Source organism: Zalophus californianus, chromosome 8, assembly GCF_009762305.2.
Source record: "Zalophus californianus isolate mZalCal1 chromosome 8, mZalCal1.pri.v2, whole genome shotgun sequence".
Lineage (NCBI taxonomy): Eukaryota > Metazoa > Chordata > Mammalia > Carnivora > Otariidae > Zalophus > Zalophus californianus.
In genome coordinates, this window is record NC_045602.1 from 91,173,731 (window position 1) to 91,194,173 (window position 20,443).

Here is a 20,443-nt window from a genome sequence, read left to right on the forward strand (position 1 = left end):
GGGTGGAGACCTCGTGGCCAGGCAGAAGTCCCAGGAAGGTTTGTTGGTTGAATAAATAAATGAGTTGTGAAAAAGAGAACCCGATTACCTTTTCCCAAATAAAGGTTAATTCACTTATGTTTTGCGAAAGAGCTCCCCAAAACAAAGCACAGAGTCTTCCTTAGCCTCTGAAATCGACCCCCTGCTCTGGGGATTCCTAGACTTAGACCCAATGCTCAACCCCCAGGAAGCCCAGAGCGCTATTTCCCCTTTCACAGGAGGCAGGGTTGGGGGTTACAGGCACTGCAGGCCCTGGGAGGAGTGACACCTTCTGCAAGACCACAGGCAGCTAAACTTGGGAACCCTCCACCCAGCGCCTGGGCAGGACTGGAGAGGAGCAGCCAGACTCAAGGAAATGCCAGGGGATTTGGAGGGGTGGACCGGACAGCATCCCGCAGAGGGGCGGGACTTAGATGGAGGCGAGAGGCCGAGGAGAGGGGAGGAGCTTGGGGGAGGGAAAAAGAGCCTGACCTGCGGAAATAAGGCCGGAGACGGGGGATGGGGCCCCGACTCAGGATAGAGGGCTGGGACCGGGAGGGAGGAGCTCGGTTAGGGGAGTACAAAGAGCGGAAGCAGGACCCGGGAGGAGGGGCAGGATTCCCGCGGGGTACGGACACCAGGCCCCGAGAGGAGCCGGCGGGGGCGGAAGAGGCGGGGCCGGAGTGGGCTGGGCGGCCCGGGGGCGGGGCTAGGGGAATAAAAGAGCGACGGCGGCGCTCGATACAGGTCGCAGCAGGCGCATCACTCCTTTCAGAGCTGTGCTATGGCCGGGCCCCTACGCACCCCGCTGCTCCTGCTGGCCTCCCTGGCCCTAACCCTGGCCCTGGCCGTGGCCGTGAATCCCGGGACAAGCCCGAGAAACGCCAAGTCTACATTGGTGGGCGGCGCGTTGGACGCCGACGTCAATGAGGAGGGCGTGCAGCAGGCGCTGAACTTCGCTCTCAGCGAGTACAACAAGGCGAGCAACGACGCGTACCACAGCCGCGCAATGCGAGTGGTGCGCGCCCGCAAGCAGGTGCGTCCCCCCGGGTGCCGCGAGCCGGGCTGTGGGTGCGGGCGGCCCTGAGCTCGGTGCCTAGCTGCCTGACGTCCCCAGCCCGGCCCCTACCGGTCAGCCCAGCATCTCGGAGCGATCAGTCTCCGAGCCCCTAGAGGTTGGGTGGGGACTGCAGACGCTCCCCTGCTTCTCAGCGGGCGGTGTCCCTGGTCTCTCTGGTCGCCCACAGCCTGCCCTCTACATGCCTGTCACCGGGAGTGCCTGGGACCCAGCCGGCACACTGGGTCACCCCCATAGCCTTCATTTGTGTTTTCAAACGCCAGCCTGGCCAGAGGTTGCGGTGTGGAGGTCAGGGCCCCATCCAGTTCCCTTACCTCCGTGCCCCAGCCTCACGGGACACGGAGGCTTATCACACTAAATGACCACGGGCGAGGGAAAAACAGACCCCACACCCGACTGCCCTCCTGGCCCTGCCACTAAATGACTTTTTAAAGCACTTTTGTGACTTTTTAAATTTCAGACTTACAAAGCAGTAGCAAAAATAGTGCATAAAATCCTTGTAGATTCTACACCTAGCTTCCTTATATGTTAAAGTTTTGCCATTTTGCTTTCCACTGGGCACATACATGTATGTACGGGGATATATGCATTTGTTTTCTGAGTCTTTTGAGAGTTAACACCTCAGTGTGTATTCCCTAGAGACAAGGGTGTTTTCTGACATACCCACAATAACACTTTGGCAGTCAGAACCAACACTGACACAGTTATCTAATCCACAGACCTTATTCAGATGTCACTCACTGATTGTCCCACTCATGTCCTTTATGGCCCAGGACTGCCAGGCCATGTGCTGCAGCCACCTTTACTCTGGAGCAGCCTCTCCAATTATGAACTTGACATTTCTGAAGGATCCAGCCACTCCTGGTGCACACTGGGTCACAGTTTGGGGTTTCCCCATGTTTCCTCGAGATGATTGGGGTCATGCAGAAGAGGCCCATTCTCCTCCAAGCCTTCTCTCAACAGGTGCCACTAAACTAACCCAGCCTCCATGTCCTTATCCTGCAGTGGAGTTTGGGGCCCACACCAAACATCCTCCCTGAGGTGGGGTCCTGGCTGCTCCCTGAGCACTGAGAGGCTGTCAGCAAACACAGATGGGTCGGTGAGCTGGCCTGTGGTACTCCATGCATCTCAGAGCAGAGGGTCTGGCATAGGAATTCAAACCTGTCCAGACATGCTGGTGGAAAGGGCCCTGGAGTGTTGCTTCCATCCACAGGGCGCGTCCATGGGAGCAGCCTCTCACGTGGACCATCACACTCTTCACCCCGATAAGGCCCCACCATCACCACCACCCAGCGGGCAGTTGAGTGGACTGCTCCTGACCCCTGCTTCTGCCAGCCCTGTCCTGGAGTTCTGGTCAGATAAGGAGCAGAGTCAGCAGAGTCCAGAAGAGGGCTTGGAGGGAGGGTCAGGAAAGGCCACTGGGCTTTGGGCTTATCCTCTAAAGTTGGCTAGGATTTAGGCCAGCTGACCTGGAGCCCATTGGAGAGCAGAACAACCTCACAGCAACAAAAAAAACCTTGTAATGCATGCCAGCATTTAGGGCTCATCCGCCTTCTCTTGAAACTTCAGAAGGTGACCCAGAACAGACCATTTCGCCCCCTGCAGCAGTGACTGGCACTGTGTCCTTTGGATGGGACATATATGCTCACTTGGTTCCCCCCAACCTGCTCCTCTCCAGTGTGATACTGGCTTGGTATCACAGCTCATTGGGGAAAGTGACAGCAGAGGGATCATGGGACCTGCTTGTGGTTCCACCAGGTAAGATGTGGAGCCTGGTACCGGGTCCTCATCCCAAGTTTCTCCAAGTTCTAAGGATGCCCTCTGTGAGGACAAGGTATGCTTCTATCCTATAATCTCAAATGTAAAATACAGGCAGGTGTGTGACACACTTCAGAAATACTCCCGTCAGTCAGTTAAGTGTCTGCCTTCAGCTCAGGTCATGATCCCAGGGTCCTGGGATCAAGCCCCACGTCAGGCTCCCTGCTTGGTGGGGAGCCTGCTTCTCCCTCTCCCTCTCCATCTGCCTGCAGCTTGTGCGCGCTATCTCTCTCTCTCTTTCAAGTAAATAAAAAATCTTAAAAAAAAAAATCATACTTAAAAGGTAGGCATTCCAGGGGCAGTGTTTTATTGGCCTAAAACGTGTGTGTGTACACACGCGCGCATGAGAAAGGCCTCTCCTTTCCTACTGTTAAATGAGGGAATAAATAAACCTTTGTTACACTGCAGAAATGTAATGATCTATAGGGTTGACCCTATTAATTGGAATTTAGCTTAAGTGTACCCATCTCATGACTGTCTTCCTGAACCAGATCCACTCTGTTTGCTCCAGCACAGAGCCCCCGCTGTGTGCTCAGACCATGCCCTGGCTCCTGGCACTGAAGGAGTTTATTAGCCGACAACCATGCTGGCTTCCCTCCTAAACCCAGTTAACAGGATTTTGGTCCCTGGCTTCCACCTTCCGTCTTCCTGCTTCTCCTCCTGCCAGGCTGCCTGAGACCTTTGAGCCCCTTAGTGAACAAGTTACAAGGAGAGTCTGGGCACAGCTGCTGGACCAGCCCTCAGAAGGTGGCTTTGGTTTTCTGGGGTACCTGCTTTGGCAGCAGTGAATGCTGGCATGAGGACCCAATAGCAGGAAGGTACCTGTGTGTGTGAAATTGGCAGGTGTTGTAAACCAATCCTATTCTTGACACGTACAGGTCGTGGCTGGGATGAAGTACTTCTTGGAGGTGGAGATCGGACGAACCAGATGTACCAAGTCCCAGCCCAACTTGGACAGCTGTCCCTTTCATGACCAGCCACACCTGATGAGGGTATGTGCCTGTGGGATGCATTGTGTGTGGGTGTGCACGTGTCAGGGTGCATGTGGGGGAAGGACGTGTGTGTGTGCACATGACTAGTTTGAGTTTATAAGTGGGTTTTACATGGTGAATTGGGGTACCTTGTGCTGTTGGGTTGTTGCCTGTGGGATAAGGAGCAGCTGTGGGGTGTTTGCTGGGGAGAGAGATGACCCCTTAATCCCAGCCTCAGCCACCTGAACAGATTAGAGGGAATTAGAGGCCTGTAAGCAGCCAAAATCCTCTGGTCCTGTCCTGCGCACCAAATACTAGTCTCTCTCTCGTTGGGGAGGCCTCTGGGCAAGGGGGCACACTCCCCCCATAGCTACCCCATTCCCTGTGTCTTTGGGTGTCTCTCGAACTCTGATCCCAGCGCCTCGATCCTTCCCTCTGCACCTGTCTTAGTGCTGACCCGCTGGAGGTGCAGGGGACCTGGGAGCAGCACCCTGTCCCTCAGGGGCTCTGTGATCTTGCACAGGCTGCACAAGGATGTGCAGGGGGCATGAGCTTGTGGAATCCTGTCTTGGACTTAAGGGGTGGGTGGGGTGACTGAGAGGTCACTGCCAACCCCTGCTTAGTGTTCTAGGCTTCAGCAGGGTGGGGGTTGAGAATCCCACCACCACCCTTCCTCACCCACACTTCTGACATCTTGAGGCTGGGCGTGTTCCTTTTTCACTGTAACCCTAACTCTCCCTCTCTCTTTCCTTTCGCAGAAAACGCTTTGCTCTTTCCAGATATACACTGTTCCCTGGCTGGGCAGGACCTCCTTGGTGAAGTCCAGCTGCCAGGATGCATAGAGGACGCTGTGACAGGCTGGGCCACTCTACCCCCTTTCTCTTACCCCCACACCCCCTTCTAGAGCTCCTAAGCTTTAGAAGGTTGACTTTGCCCAAGTGTGCTAGTCCCAAGAGACAAATAGAGAAGGGTTCTGGGACATTTTTTGAACAGCTAAGTGACTGTAACTCGTTTCATTTAATTGCTTTCCAAATGTACCAGTATGTAGTACATGTTCTGCTCTATCTTAATCAATAAAAAGTAACATCAGCTACCTCTTGAGTTATTTACTGTCTTGGGAATATATACAGAAGGGTTTGGGCAGCTCCTGGTCCCACTGGCTTTAGAGGGCATACAAAGAGCAGAGAGCTGACAGTTTCCTCGTGGGGAAGTCAGGGGTGCATGCTGCCACTTTTGGGATAATTGAGTTAGGAGCAGGCTGGGAACCCAGGCCTCCAGCCTTGGTGGCTCCTGGTGGTCACACAGGGGAGAGGAGGGGACCTAGGCTGCTGATCCTAAAGACTTGACGGCTGTGTTTGAAAAGAAGCCAGATGGTGAGCAGGCTGGACAGGAGGGAGGGGTCAGATGGAACCCATAGCCCAGGGCCACCCTAAGCTGGACTCTGTCAGGTCAGATTTCAGCCATGTGTGCTGAGATCACACTCCTGGGCTGATTTTCACTGGTCAAGTTCTTTAGAGACTAAATAAATAACGATTTATGTTTACTTCTTTCCACAAGAGACTGCAGGTGCCTGCAGGTGACAAAGACAAAGTATATGGGAGTATATGTAACTATTGGAGAAATACCCATCAGAATCAAGGTCAATCCAGTCAGAATCAGAAGTGAAATAAGACTAAAAACAACACCTTCAGATTGGTGGTTTCTAAAGGGTTTTACAGGTTTGCACTCTGCCTGTTTTCTGGGGTCCCATTTTAAAATCAGTCCTTGTGTAGAGCTTCCTGTAAGGGATGTAGAATTGAAACCATAAACAGTGGGCTTCTTATTCTAAAGACTTTGGAATTAATAAGGAATGTTACCTTTAGTTCACCATCATTCTGTAGACAAGTGGATACCTCAGAACCCCAATAGAAAAGATCGAGTCCTAAACAAAAGAGAACTGAACACACACTCTGCCCCCCTGTGCTGCCCTTATATTAGCAATTCACTGCAGGGGGGTGAAGCCCTCTCACGGTGCTGGTAGTGCTGGAGCCATGTACCGTTCTGCCACATGCAGAGCAGCATGGATGAAGTCCTGTGACCTGCTGCCCTGAACACTGAAGGTGAAATGACAAAGGGAACCCCTCCAGATGGCCCCGAGTCCCAGCACTCCAGGAACGGCAGCTGTGCCCAGCAAAGGTGGAGCTCAGCACAATGCTGGGAAGGGGTGGGATGGGGGCCCATCCTGAGCACCTCCTCCAGGTGACTAGCTGGGCCCCAACAAGACTGTGTGCCTTGTCTTGTGTTCACCATTATGAAAGAAGATGCACAATTGCTAAGAAAGTCATTCAAAATAGAGTCCAAAGGACATGGAGGAAGTGGGGCCTCTTCACCACTGTCTTCTATTTCAATTCTCTGAACATTTGTCAATTGCAACTGGACCACCTGGAACACAGCCTTCCACTTTGGACCTAAGTAGAGATACTGTAACACCTGTTTGCCAAATAGCCAATCATGTATGAGACAGTAAATGTGAACTCTGCCAGCACCAATCATTCTTTCAAAACAAGTTATGAAACCTTGTGGGTTTTGCCTCCAAAAACCCTTACTCACAGCTCCAAGTTTGGAGTGCACTTTGGATTTCAGTGGCCTCTGTATCTCCTCGATTACAATCTTTAAGACCCCAGATAAACCCTCTGGTTGCTTGACAGTCTCTTCCTGATGGACACCATACTTAGCAAAGGGTTGGGGTCAGAGAGGCAAAGCACTGCCCCCAGGCCTTGAGAGGTGCAGTATTGAGCCTGGGCCTCATCCCTGCAAGGGTGCATGGGCTTGGGGATGTGTTGGCAGGGGCCGGGGGGGGGGGATGGGCCCTGGCAGAGCAGACGGTACACAGAAGTGGTATCCTGGAGCTAAGGCCTCCCTGCAGGGTCTTTCCTACCTCAGTGAAAAATCTTGGGTTTACACAAACAACCGGCATGCAGGCACCACAACAAAATGCTGGTTTCCTGTAAAGCCATCCCTTTGTGGACACATTTCCAATTCTCTTTTCCTTGTGGAAGTGGGGGGCGGGGGTAGAGAGCTCTACACACAGTTTGGCTCATCTGAAGCTTTTCACACCTCCCACCACTAGGCTTGTTTCCCACAGCCCACACCACAGGCATTCAGGTTGGTGCCAGGGCCTATGGATGCTGTAACCCTGAGGCTCTGGGTGAAGCGGTGGGACGAAGAAGGCTCTGTGCCCTGATGTCATGTAGACCAGTGTGTCTAGGGGTGGAATCACAGCTCCTGCAACTTTTATCTGCATGATTTTATTTTTATGTTTATTTATTTTAAATATAAGTATAATTTATGTAAAATTACATAAATAGCTTTAGTATTGTGCTTGGCTCTAAGTAAACACTCACTAGGTTTTGATATTTTTTCATTGACCTGATTACATATTGTGGTGCTTTAAACACGGCCCCCATAATCTTTGACACTCCTTGCATTGAGAGGTAGGGTCTGTGAGCTGCATCTTGACTCTGTGTTGGGGAACATCATCAAAAAGGTGTGCCAGGATTAACCTGTGGGCTGGACCTGGGCACTTGGAGGCTCCTCACCCCCTCCCCTGCCCTGGGAATGTGGGTTCCACTGGCCTTTTCTGCTCCCTGAGACTGCTTCAAGGATATAGCCTGGAGTTAGTCATGTGGTGCAGAGACCATCTGGGTGGTGTATGTGACTGACCTCAGTTAGGGCCTCTTTTATAAACTTTTAAGATTTGGCAGATGGGTGAGGGGTCCATTCAACTTGCTGCCACCTAAGAGAAGCCTCATATGTGAGTTCCCTTTGCTTATGAAAAGTGCCATCTCTCAACCTGGAGGGACCTGTTCTTTCTCAGCCTCTCCCTGCCCTCTTAGTGCAGGGGCTGTCTCAGATTACACCAGGGAAGCTCCCAAGAGGGTTGTAAACCACCAATCTAGGTGAGTTTGTGCAGGCTTCAAGTGGAGAAGGCAGAGGAAGTAATCTTGTACCTCCAAGGCAGAGTCACAGAAGATCCCGGGGCTTCTGCCAGCATTCCTGGACACTTGCCCTGTGGGACGCCAGCATCCCTGTAAGGAGCCTGACTCCCCAATACCTTTGTGCTGGAGATGCCCCCTGCAGGTACCTGCTTGCACACCCCAGCTGAGCTGCTGGCCAAGTGAATGGGTCATCTGACTGCAATCACAGGAGAGCCCCCGAGCAAGAACTGCTCACCTGTTTGCTTCCCAAATCCCAGGTCCACAAAGCCGTGAGCAAGAAAGAATGGTTGTTGTACCACACCTCCCAGTGTTCGGGTGATTTATCACACAGCAGTAGTGTCTGGGAAATACCAATGCATGTGTGTGCATGCGCACGTGCATGTGTGTGTGTGTGTAGGTACACACGCATGTTGAATGGAGTGAAGCCCAGGCACCTGGAGCCAGAAGCCCTGGGTAAGAAGAATGCCACTGGCTGTGTGACCTGCACGAGCTCCTTCCTCTCTCTGAGCCTCACTTGTTAGCAGTGAGAGTTAGCACTCTAACTCTTAGCCTTAGCATTTTCTATTTGTCCATCCATCCCTTGCCTCCAGATCCCTCAGCAGATTCAAGCCCTCCCTCTGTAGGGTAGAACAGTTCAGCTCTTTCTAGATCTTCCCACAGCCATGAAGGTGTTCAGAAAATATAGGGCTTCCTGGTGAACAGGATCCAACATGTTGGTGAGGTACTTTTATTCATGAAGAGCAATATTCTTTTTTCTTTTACCCAAATCCAGGCCCCTGAGGAACAAACTAAGAAAAATGTCCACCCTTCCTGAATGACTATTAGCTGATACATGGTGCTGAGGACTGTTTACCCCACAGGCTGTATGCATTCCTCACTGGTCACACTGTCCACGTGAAGGAAACATCATCAAATAGTCCCTGAGGTTGGTGCTGACTCACAAACCAATGGTGGCCTGGCCTTCTTATGATAATAATGAGAAGGCCATCCAGGTGGTTATGCATCCTCCTTCCCTCTCCCTCCATCAGTTTCCAGGGAAGCTGACACTACCCTTTGGGCCATGACTTAGAGAATGTGATCTTGGCTAAAGCAGTCAGAGCAGCCTTAGTGACTGGCTTAAAGATGGCATGTGACTCAAGTCTCGCCACCTGTGGATCATGAGACTTCATGGTGGAATTTTTTTCAACTATTTGAATAGCAGACTCTCTCCTTTTGCTGGGCATGAAGATGGGAAGACAGGAGGTCCAGAGCAGCTGTTTGAAAATGAAGTCAAATTACAGGGGGCATCAGAACTGAGTCAAGAGACAGAAAACATGAGTCCCTGCCTCTAGCAGTGCCAGATGTCAGCCCTTCCTCTAGACATCTTAGTTATGTGAAATGGTCGTCCCTTTTCTTTGGGCCTGTCAGGTTGGGTTTTCCAGCTGCAGCAGCTCAAAGGCTAGAAACCTAAAAAAAAAAAAAAAACAAAAAACAACAAAACCTGGGCCTCCCCGGTGACACCCTCCTAGGGGTCCATCATCAAAACTTTGGCCAAGAAATCAGTGTCTCATTTGCAATTAACTGAAAAACTGTCCTCAAAGGAGGGCCCTCCAGATGGACCACTCCCAGGGTTGATGGGACTCTAGTAAGAGATTCTCCAGTAAAGCCTTACGAGTTATTTCCTTAAATGGCCAAAGGGGAACTAATGTTAAAATTAAGGGAAAACCTTGCCAAATTCTGGTAGATAGCAGGGCTACACTCCCTACTTTAAACCCACTTGCTCCAGAGCCTACAGATAGCCTTCTGGGAAAACTGGCAGAATCCAGCCAAGGGTAAGAATTCCTACCAGAGTCAACTCTCCTGGATGTCTGCCTCTAGTATCTAGTCCAGAGAGGAAGGCAAAATTTCATGTTGTCCTTTTATTTCCAAGTTTAGACTCTTGTGAATATGGTTTGTGGGTGTCCATTGGTTATTCGTTGTTTTCTTTCTCAGGGACAGCTATTACCTTCTTGTTTGTTTTGTTTTGTGTCCTGAGAATTTGGCTTGTCCACTGTCAGGTTGGAGGCCCCCAAAATATGGCCAGACACAAATGTGAGCTGCACTCCATTTGCAGGTAGGGTCCTGCCAACTGTTGCCAACTCTCAGGGAAATTACGTAAGTCTTTCTTCCTTTAGGCTATACTTGGGCTCTAAATCTTGGGAAGGTGATATCTTTTGCACCCTGTTGGGGGACATCTCTTATAACCATGGGGTTGTTCAATACTGCCAGGAATATTTACTGTCCCAGATGAAACCTGGCAAGATATTTGAAAGGATTTTTTTGAAGTAGTTCTGTGGTCAGAAGTTGGCCAGATCGGGAGCTAAGACAGAAAATTTCTTTTCAGCCCTCTTCCCTAGGCTAAATGAAACTAGGTACCCAGAGAGAAAGACAAGCATTCCAAAGACAAATGGCTCTAAATATAGAACACAGGAATTTTTTGATTCCCTTTTTTGTTGAAGATTGTCTCCCTTATATAAAAAAGCAAATTGATATAAAAAAGCCAGTGGATGACTGGCTCAGCCCCTTGATAGCATTCAGGTTGCAAACCAAGCCTTTGAGGAATTAAAACAATTATCCTATATTACAAATTGAGTTTTTACAAGAACAGAAATGCGGAAAGGGCCCATTCACCTAAGCAATTCAAAGTCCACCCATCCTTTTAAGAATCACAAAGCTCCCTATTCACCTCAAAAGGCTTGTAGGCATTGTAAAATATCTGGACTTAGGAAACAAAAATCCTCCTGCAGGAACTTGCATTATTTTCCTGTGCCTTTGAGATGTAAATTTTCCACCCAGTCTTCTCTAAGAATGTTCTACATTTTTGAAGTGCTAACTTCAGGTAGGTAAGTCTTATCGGAGGGGAAGTAAAGGCTAGTATAGGCAAATATATTTTTAAATCATTGGCACAAATATTACTGAAAAGCTTAAGCTACCTGAGCAGGTAGCCTTCAATTATTCCATCTGCCAGAAACATAGTTTGGAACCAAATGTACTTGTATAAACTAGTGAGATTTGCACTATGGTACCTGTTCCATGGCTAAAATTTTAAAACAAAAGTTCTAAGATCTCTGTATCTGTCTATATGTTTATGTATATATGTTATAGATGTGTGGGGTTTTTTGTACCTCCAGATGGCATTGTCAAGTTTAATTTGTAAAAAGTTCTATTTAGTTGGCTTAGAGAAAAGTAAGTGCTCTCTAAATTAAGTATACTCTCTATATAGAAATATATTCTCAGAAATACAGAAAATAACACAAATGTTTTTCAAGTTCATGTGGTCTAGGATAATCTTCAGTAAATAGAAGTTAGTTTAAGTTTGTTGGTTTAATTAAAACAGCTATGTCTTCAGAGTTACCAGCATTAAATATAATGTGGACATACAACTTTTGTTCTACCTAGGTTTCCAGAAGTCAATGTGTCTGCTAACAAAATTTGTTAGCAAGAAAGATAGCTTAAGATGATGGTTAACTGTTTAGTGTCTCATGAATTTTTTTTATAAAAAAAGCTATGCATGATTTAGAACAGGTAAATTAGATATAAGTAAGATAGAAGTTTGTAAATGAATTTTTCAGCTATGTTTATGTCTACTTAAAATAGTTTATAAAATATTTTTGATAACTTGAAATCTTAAATTTATACTAAATGAAGTTAAATGGTGGATATTCATCAAATATCTAGATATCTTCCAAGTCAGATAAAATCCTAAAACTTTAAATATTAAACACAAGTTTATACTACTTTTGTCTTCTTACTACAAAAGGAAGTAAAGATATGTGGGTCTTTCAGTAAACACGTCTGGTGTCACACTGAAAAATGTACTATGGGTAAAAATACACTTTCAGAAATCATGAAGTGTATTTATAAATGCTGATATAATGGACGGTTCATAATTGCTGACGTCTTTGTTTTCATTAGGAATTAAGAACTATAAGGATTAAGAATTCTAATCAATTAGAACTTTTTGGAAATAAGAAGAGTGAAAAGAAGCAACTGTAGAGGTTGCTTTTAGGTAACAGGCTTAAGCAGTGGAAATCTGAGCAAGACAAAAGGGCCCACAGTGCCCCTGAGCTGACGCCAACAAGCTCAGTAAGCCATAGACCCCAACCAACCAATGAGCTACTTACAACCAGGCACAGTTCCTAAGATTACCAAAAGGGAAGATTCCATATATCCCCCTCCCTCACTCTGCCCTTTAACTATAGCCCCTCACCACCACCTCCTGGCAGATGGTCTCTCTTTTGCTGCCATGCCCACTGCTCCCTGGCTCCCTGACAGTGTATTCAATAGATTTACACCTCTTTTGTTCTTCCTTGGGTGAATTCTTTCACTGCCATGCTGCCAACCCCCACCCGCTCCGGACACCCCATAACAACTGTGTGTGAAAAGCAAATAAGTATGACTGTTTCTTCTAGAATAAGAAAAAGAGGGAAAAACATAAATGGATAGAAAAGATGTGGCAGAAGGTTTGTGGAAAAGAAATCTTGGAAAAAGAAATTTATGTGTGGGCAAGATGGCTAAGATCGGAATGGATTTATTTTTTAAGAAATGTATCATAAGTACACCAAAGCATAATTGAAATTTGATTATCTCTCTGTTAAAAGGACAGGGTTTGTTTGGTGTTGTTTTCTTTTAAATATCATCAGTCTGTTCTTAATAAGAAATTGTAAAAAATTTTTTTTTCTTTATCCTTTAAGTAATCTGCCTAGAAAACAAAAAAATTTGTACCTTGTCAAAATAATGTACTGTGCTTCATGTCCTTATCAGGTCCTTGATTACTTAAGAAAATCTAGTCTTCTCAATATTAAAAGACCTAAGTTTTTGTTGTTGTTGTTTTTACAGTTATGGAAATTTCTGTATTTGCCTTCAAAGTCTTTAATGTCCCTTTGATTAAATGGATAACTAAGTATTGTTTCATAGTGACCTATGATCCTATCTGATCAAGTGTTTTAAAACATTTTGATATTTTTGACAAACTTCTCAAAAACAAATTCTTTTCGGGGGGGGTCTTTTTTTAATTTAAATTCAATTAATTAACATATAGTGTAGTATTAGTTTCAGAGGTAGAGTTCAGTGATTCATCAATGATAACATCACGTGCTCTCCTTAATGCCCATCACCCAGTTACCATATCCCCCCACCTCTCCCCTCCAGCAACCCTCAGTTTGTTTCCTTAGATTAAGAGTCTCTTATGTTCAACAATTCATCAGTTGCATTTAACACCCAGTGCTCATCACATCTCATGCCCTCCTTAATGCCCATCACCCAGTTACCCCATCCCCCATCCACCTCCCCTCCAGCAACCCTCAGTTTATTTCCTATGATTAAGAGTCTTTTATGGTTTGTCTCCCTCTCTGATTTCATCTTGTTTTATTTTTCCCAGGTTTGTTTCTTTTAGTAACCAGAATCATGCGGTATGTATTTTTCTTTGTTGTGCTTGCTGGAGATGTTCTCAGCCTAGCACACTCCTTTAATCCATTATATATTCCACAGAAATAGTGTCACTATTTGGGTTGCTTTATTCTGCTATTAGGCAAAACTTGAGCACAGGGGCTCGAATTTGAGGGGAAGAATGTCAGTTTGAGTCCTTGTTGATCTGAGGTAAAGGTGTGTTGAGTTGGCATTGAGCAGGTAGCAGGCAGTGCATGATGACTTGGGCAGGAGGGTGGCTGGACTGTGAAGTTGGGACCCAAAACAAAAATTTCTGTTTTTTTCTGGGAAACTCTATCTCTCTTCTATTCTGAATGAAAACGTTGCTGGGTAGAGTATTCTTGGCTGCAGATTTTTTTCCTTTTAGCACTTTGAATATATCATGCCATTCTCTTCTGGCCTGCAAAGTTTCTACTGAAAGATCCACTGATAGCCTTACTGGGTTTCCCTTGTCTGTGACTGCTTTCCTTTCTCTTGCTGCTTTTAAAATTCTCTCTTTATCACTACTTTTGGCTATCTTGTATACTTTGTGTCCTGGTGCAGACCTCTCTGGGTTGGGTTTGTTGGGAGCCCTCTTTGCCTCCTGGATCTGGATTTCTCTTTCCTTCCCCGGATTCAGGAAGTTTTCAACTAATATTTCTTCAAATAAATCTTCTGCCCCCTTTTCTCACTCTTCTCCTTCTGGGATCCCTATCATGTGACTGTTATGCTTGACAGTGTCAGTGACTTCCCTGGGTTTATTCTCATTTTACATATTTTTTTCCCCTCTCATCTGCTCGGCTTGATTATTTTCCATTACGCTGTCCTGATCAGGTTGCTGATCCATTCTTCTATTTTCTTCTATGTTTGCTATTTATTCCAAGTGGTCTATTTTTATTTTCATTTAGTGAGTTCATTATCTCTAATTGGTTCTTTTTTAGGTCTCCTATCTCTCTGTGGAGGGTTTCTTAGAGGTCCTGCCCTCCTTTCTCATTCTAGTGAGTATCTCTATAAGCATTACTTTAAATTTGCTATCAGACATATTACTTATCTCCATTTTGTTTAGGTCCCTTGCTATGATTTAGTTCCACTGTTTCATTTGGGACATATTCCTCTGTCTCCTCATTTTGTCTATTCCTGTGTCTGTTTCTATGTGTTAGGAAAGTCAGCTGTGTCTACCACACTTGAAAGTAGTGGCTTTATGAAGAAGAGGTCCTGTAGTACCCCACAGTGCAATGTCTCCTTTTCATCAGAAAATGGTGCTTCAGGGGTGTTTCCTATGTGTGTTGCTACAGGGGTGTCCTACCATTGTGGCAGAGCTGTGTTTGCCTTCAGTCCAGCCTGCTATGGCTCTTTGCCTATTGTGGGCAGAGTCTGGTGCCTGTGGTGTTAGGGGGCCAGTGTGGGGCTGCCTTGGGCTTGAGTTGACTAACACCAGGTGTTTGCCAGAGATGAAGTAGCACCAAACTGCAGGGCACTTTCCCTGTGTTGTCCTCTGAGAAGTTTTTATTGGTGGGTGGGGCCTGCAGTCAGACCAGGTGCCTGCCCCCAGCCCACTGCCCCCAACCCACTGACCCCCCCAGGGGGTCACAGTCAGACTGATGTGTGGTCATCTTCCCTCTCCCTGGAGCAGGACTCACTTTGGAGTGGTGTTGGCCCTTGTCTGGACTGCTTGCATACTGTCAGGCTTGTGGTGCTGCTTGATGGGATCTTGCCAAGAATGCATCGGAGTGGGTGGATCCACTTTGCTGTGGCCTCTTGTCTATGTTGGGCTGCAGAGAGTCTGTTCTGCCAGTCTTCAGGTCATTTCCTGGGGTTATTTATGCCAATGTGGGTGTTCTCTAGGTGGCCATGTGGCAAGAGGTGAGCCCAGGGTCCTCCTAATCTGTCATCTTCCCAGCAGCCTCTCAAAAAGCAAATTCTAAATGAAGCCTTTTTGACCTCAAACTAACTATGGGATTTTCTAGAGGGTGCCTGGGAATATCTCAAAAGACTTGTTCTCTCTTCTTGTAAAAAGAGATCAAATCAATTAGACTTATTTCATTTGTTAAATTGTCATTGAAAGTATTGTCAAATGAGAAGTGATGTTTAACCTTCTTAGGTTATATTTGTATATGTTTTAATATAAATGTTCCAGAAATTGTATAGAATTCCTAAAAATCTGTCATGGTATAATGTTATCAGTCATAATTCCAGTTATCATCTTAAAATGTTAAATAAAACTTTTGTGTCAATTGCATTATAATTAACTCTCATGAGATCTTTAACCATAGCCATTTTAAAATCTTACAGACAATTTACAACTTACAGACAATTACTGTTTTACATTGATGTGTTTGCAAAAGTGAGATTCATTGAAATAGTCCTACCAAGTACTCTTGACTACTAACACTGCTGCCAAATTACAAGGTGTCCAACATCCAGTCCATATTTCAAAACTGAAGAAGGATCCACCTCACATCTGGTCCTGCACAGCTGCTGGAGAGCTCAAAATCAAATTGGTGAGAAAGAGAAGTAGACAGTATTAATGAAGGCTGCTTCAACCCAGGATGTTGGATCAAGGACAATTTTTTCCTTTCTTTTTCCCTCTCTGACCATCCTTTTCCTAATTCTTACACCATGAAGATCTTTTTCCACCTTTTCTTCTTGCTCTGGCATGGAAAGATAATGCCATTATTTACATATCTCAGGCTATTACAAGGATTGGCAGGGGACAGTAATCCAACTTCCAAATGATTGTTGGAAATGCCATGATGGTGGCGGTTCTGTAGTTCTGTAGTTCTGCTTGTCACACACTTATGAATCCCAATGCCTCAGCTTCACTGGGGCACTCAGCTCATGTTAGTTTGCTCACTCTCTCTCATGTTAGCCTCCTTAACCCGGGGGCTCCATTTCTTACTCTAAGGGAAAGATCAGGGTCCATGACCAAAACTATAGCTGGCTGGCTCTTGATTACCTCCTTGGAGAACAAGAAGGAATTTGTGCAATAATTAACAATACCTGCTGTATCTGGATAAACACTTCTGGGAAAGTGGAGACAAAGTTACATGAAATACATAAAGAGGACAACTAACTTAAAGAAGTATTCCCTTCTTTGGGATCATTTATTGACTTACTTAATTCTAGCTGATTTGCTTCATGGAGACCCTGGCTCAGGAGTGATCTCCAAAACAAGGGTATCATTTTATTGGTAATAATTACTATTTTCTCCCTAATACACTGCATTCCCTCAAAAGTTTTTAAATGTATGTGGGCAGCCACTGACTGGGTAATAGATTGTCTCTAACCAACTGAAACAACAAAAGAAAACAGAAGAATGTAACCAGCTCCAATAATACAAGCTTGACATCTTCTCTTGTGAATATTACACTGAGACCCCAGAAGCAATAATAACTGAGAGTCACACTAAGGCCAATATTTTTTAAAGATTTTATTTTTTTATTTATTTAAGAGAGAGAGAGAGCACCAGCAGGGGGAGGGGCAGAGGGAGAGAGAGAATCTCAAGCGGACTACCCACTGAGCACAGAGCCTGACACAGGCCTCTATCTCACAACCGTGAGATCATAACCTGAGCCAAAATCAAGAGCTGGATGCTTAACAAACTGAGCCACCCAGACACCCCTAAGGCCAATATTTTTTATCAAAACTTTGGAATGGTCAAGAGGATGATTAAAATTGGAGGGGAGCTATTGAAATAAATTATTAGGTTCAAGATGGAGCTACTCCTGCTCAGGATGCCACACCAGCAAACTTAATTTTCATGTTCCTGTAAAGTCTCCACTTGACAAGAAACACAAAGTATCCAGTCAACCAAACCCCAAACACCAATCCAGCTCTGGACTTTATACTTATTTTCTTGTTCCTTGATCTTTCCAGATAAGTTCAGATATGCAACCGCAGCCAATCATGCCCTATCTCCATGTTGCTGCTTCTAATGCTATATAAAATTTTCTCTTAACCAAATTTCCCCAGGAAGAGTGTGCTGTCACTTGGGTAGCACTGTATTCTCACAACCTATGGATTGTTTTTCCTTATATAAAGGACATCACACTTATTGCAAAGTTGTTTTAGTTTTGTCATTTGACAACCCCATGAATAAAGAGAAAAGACAACTACAGAATGGGAGAGTATATTTGCAAATCATATAGCTAATATGGAATTTGTATCCAGAATATATGAAGAATTATTACGACTCAATAAGACAACTAACCCATTTTTAAATAACTAAATAAAACTCAATTTTAAAAATTAAAAAGTAACCCAGTTAAATTTTTTAAGAAGTCAACCCAATTTTAAAAATCCCAAAGGATTTGGATGGACATTTCTCCAAAGAAGATAGGCAAATGACAAAGAAGTACTTGGAAAAAATGCTCATCATTAGCCATTAGGGAAATGCAAGTCAAAATGAGATACTACTTCACACCAATTATATGGCTATAGTAAAAAAAAAAAAAAAATTAAAACAAACAAACAAAACAGACAATAACAAATTAGAGCCTGGTATTGCTGGTAGAGATGTCAAATGGTGCAGCTGCTTTGGTAAATAATTTGGCAGTTCTTCAAAAGTTTAGGCATACAGTTACCATATTATCCAACAATTCTGCTCCGATATAGATACCCAATATAAATGAAAACATGGCCATACAAAAACTTACATAAGAAAGTTTGTAGAAGTATTATTCATAATCTCAAAAAAAGAGAGAAAAAAACACGTTTGTCAATTGATGAATGAGTAAAGAAAATGAAATATATCTATATAATGGATAATGGTTGGGCAATACAAAAATTGAAGTACTGATAAATGCTGCAACATGGAAGAATCTTGAAAACATTATGGTATGCAATAAAGTCAGCAAAAAAACCCCACATATTGTGTGATTTCATTCATGTTAAATGGCTAGAAGGGGCAAATTTATAAAGACAAAATGTAGTCTAGTGGTTGCCTAGGGCTGGGGCAGCAGTTGGGGGGGTGGGCAGCAGAGAGGTAGAAAGGGGATAATGAAAATGTTTCTAAAGTTAGATTGTGGAGATATTTGCACAATTTTGTGAATATACTAAAAACCACTGAATTATACACATTAAATGGTTGAATAGTGTGGTATGTGAATTATATCTGAATAAAGCTGTTTAACAAAATCCATCCCAAAGCTCCATTTATCCAAGCCAAAAGTTTACCTTGTGTTCTCTTTCCCATTTCAAATAATTTCCAGCCATATTGTCTAATCAAGCCTCAACAAAATTAAGCAAGTACAATTAAACAATTGTACTGTAATTACAAGCCAACATAGAAATTTCCCACCACATCCCCACCATCATTATCTCAGTCCCAGGAAAAATTAAAGTTCAAGACTAATCCCCCCTGCAGGTTGAACTCCTAAACTGTTAAAATCCAAAGGAATGAAAGCCCCAGGCAGAATTCTCTTGTTCTTGCGTGAGTTAGAAAATCCAAAAATTTTAAGTTACGGTTTATAAACTGTCCTCCCCAAATTCTTATTCAGCTCAGACTCAGCCAGAATCTGAGCCACTGAGATTCCCAGTCTCAGTGCCTGGGTGAAGTCCAACTTCCTGCAGCAGCTGGAGCCTGATTCTCAGTATGACTGGGTGTAGGATTTTCAAAGCAGCAATTCCCAAAGTGTGGTTCTTGGATCAGCTGCAGCAGCAATAACTGCAGCCAGGAATTTGTTAGCAATGCAAATTCTTAGGGCCCACCCCAGCCCTGCTGAATCAGAAACTCTGGGGGAGGGTCCAATAATCTATGTATTAATAAACTGTGTTAGGCAGCCTCCTGGCTGGCTTCTATGATCTCCTTCTCCTGGTCTTCAGGCCATTGTGTCATCAGTCCTCTTGCCCTGAGCACGGGCTGGTCTTAGTGACTAGTTTGTAATGAAAAGGCTTCAGCAGAAGTGAAGAGATGTCACTGGCAAACCTAGTCTGTACAGTCTGTGGCTGTGGCTTCCATCTTGGGCATTCCCTGGCTCTCTATCTCTCAGATCACTAGCTGCTGTGATGTAAGGACACTCAGGGAGCCTGTGGAGACACTCACATGATGAGGAACCAAGGTTTGCCGGCTGCCATGTGAGGGAGCTTGGCTGCAGTCCCGCCCTGCCCCCCCACCCCCACCAGACAGGCCTCCACCAGAGACTGCATCTCTGGCCAACAGCTTGGCTGTAACCTCATAGAGACCCTAAGCGAGGGGCACCCAATTAAGTAGTATATGCATTCCTGACCCATATAAACTTAGATAATAAATGCTTATTGTCTTAAGCTTAGAAGTTTTGCAGTAATTTGTTACACAGAAATATGTAACCAATTTATATATTATGTAATTAGGTGATTCTGACGCAGGCTAAAGTTTGAGAACCACTGCTTTCACTTCAGGAATGGTCAGTCACCAACTGAAGCAGAATTTCTCACTCTTGCCTTAGTCTTTTAGTAAGGATCAGGTAAATTTTTAATTGCTTCACCTGCTTCTCAGGTTGGTCACTAAACTTTCCTAACTCTGGTGGGGCTTGTTATTTGCCAGATTGAGTGCCTCCCTTTCTTGCCTTTATTTTTCTCCTTGCTTTCAAACCCCACTCAATTCCGGTTCTTACACCACATTTTGTCTGAAGGGTACCCTATGGAAGGATATAAATCTGTAACTGCTATTTTGTCAAAGTCGTCTGCTACTGAAACAAGTCTTGTCCATTCTCCTTTCCTGAGATGGATAACTTGCATCTAAGGAGACATTTCCCATCACAGTGTCCACTAACCCCAGCTGCCTGTGGTGAGTGTGTCCTGTCTCTGCCACACCCTCCCTTAGTTTCCTGCAGTTCCTCAAGCACACTCCGCTGGAGCTGAAGCAAACCTGTATTTCCATCTATTGTGTCCGCATCAACCTGGAAATCCAGCAAGGGAGCTCTGATGAGTTTAGGTTGGTGAAATTGATCGGCAAATCTGACCTAGCTGTGGTCCTTACATATGTGATTCCTTACATAGAATCACCCAAGAACTTTGGACACATGCTGATCCCCAGGCCCCACCCAGACTGCTAAAGTCACAGTCCTCAGGTGACGCTCACAATTTTAGGGGGCAGTCTCTCAACTATTCTTGCTATGGGTATTCTCTGTGCACCACCCCTAGCTCCAGTAGTTTTGAATCTTCCCCCTCCTTTAAAG

General features: G+C 45.2%; 1 protein-coding gene across 1 annotated transcript; it reads left to right on the plus strand.

Annotated features, from left to right (window-relative positions):
• The first annotated feature begins 738 nt into the window (after nt 1–738).
• Nucleotides 739–4,978, plus strand: LOC113937592 (cystatin-C-like). Its single transcript, XM_035728879.1, has 3 exons — nt 739–1,054; nt 3,793–3,906; nt 4,644–4,978. Exons 1-3 carry the CDS (start codon nt 803–805, stop codon nt 4,725–4,727), a joined length of 450 nt encoding a protein of 149 aa, XP_035584772.1. The 5' UTR covers nt 739–802; the 3' UTR covers nt 4,728–4,978.
• Nucleotides 4,979–20,443: the final 15,465 nt, after the last annotated feature.

Bases quoted from the DNA above. Each gene is read 5' to 3' on its own strand.
- LOC113937592 (XM_035728879.1), top strand. From the start codon at position 803: ATGGCCGGGCCCCTACGCACCCCGCTGCTCCTGCTGGCCTCCCTGGCC. The intron at 1,055-3,792 runs GTGCGTCCCCCC...TGACACGTACAG, and splicing joins TGGTGCGCGCCCGCAAGCAG to GTCGTGGCTGGGATGAAGTA. The intron at 3,907-4,643 runs GTATGTGCCTGT...TTCCTTTCGCAG, and splicing joins ACCAGCCACACCTGATGAGG to AAAACGCTTTGCTCTTTCCA.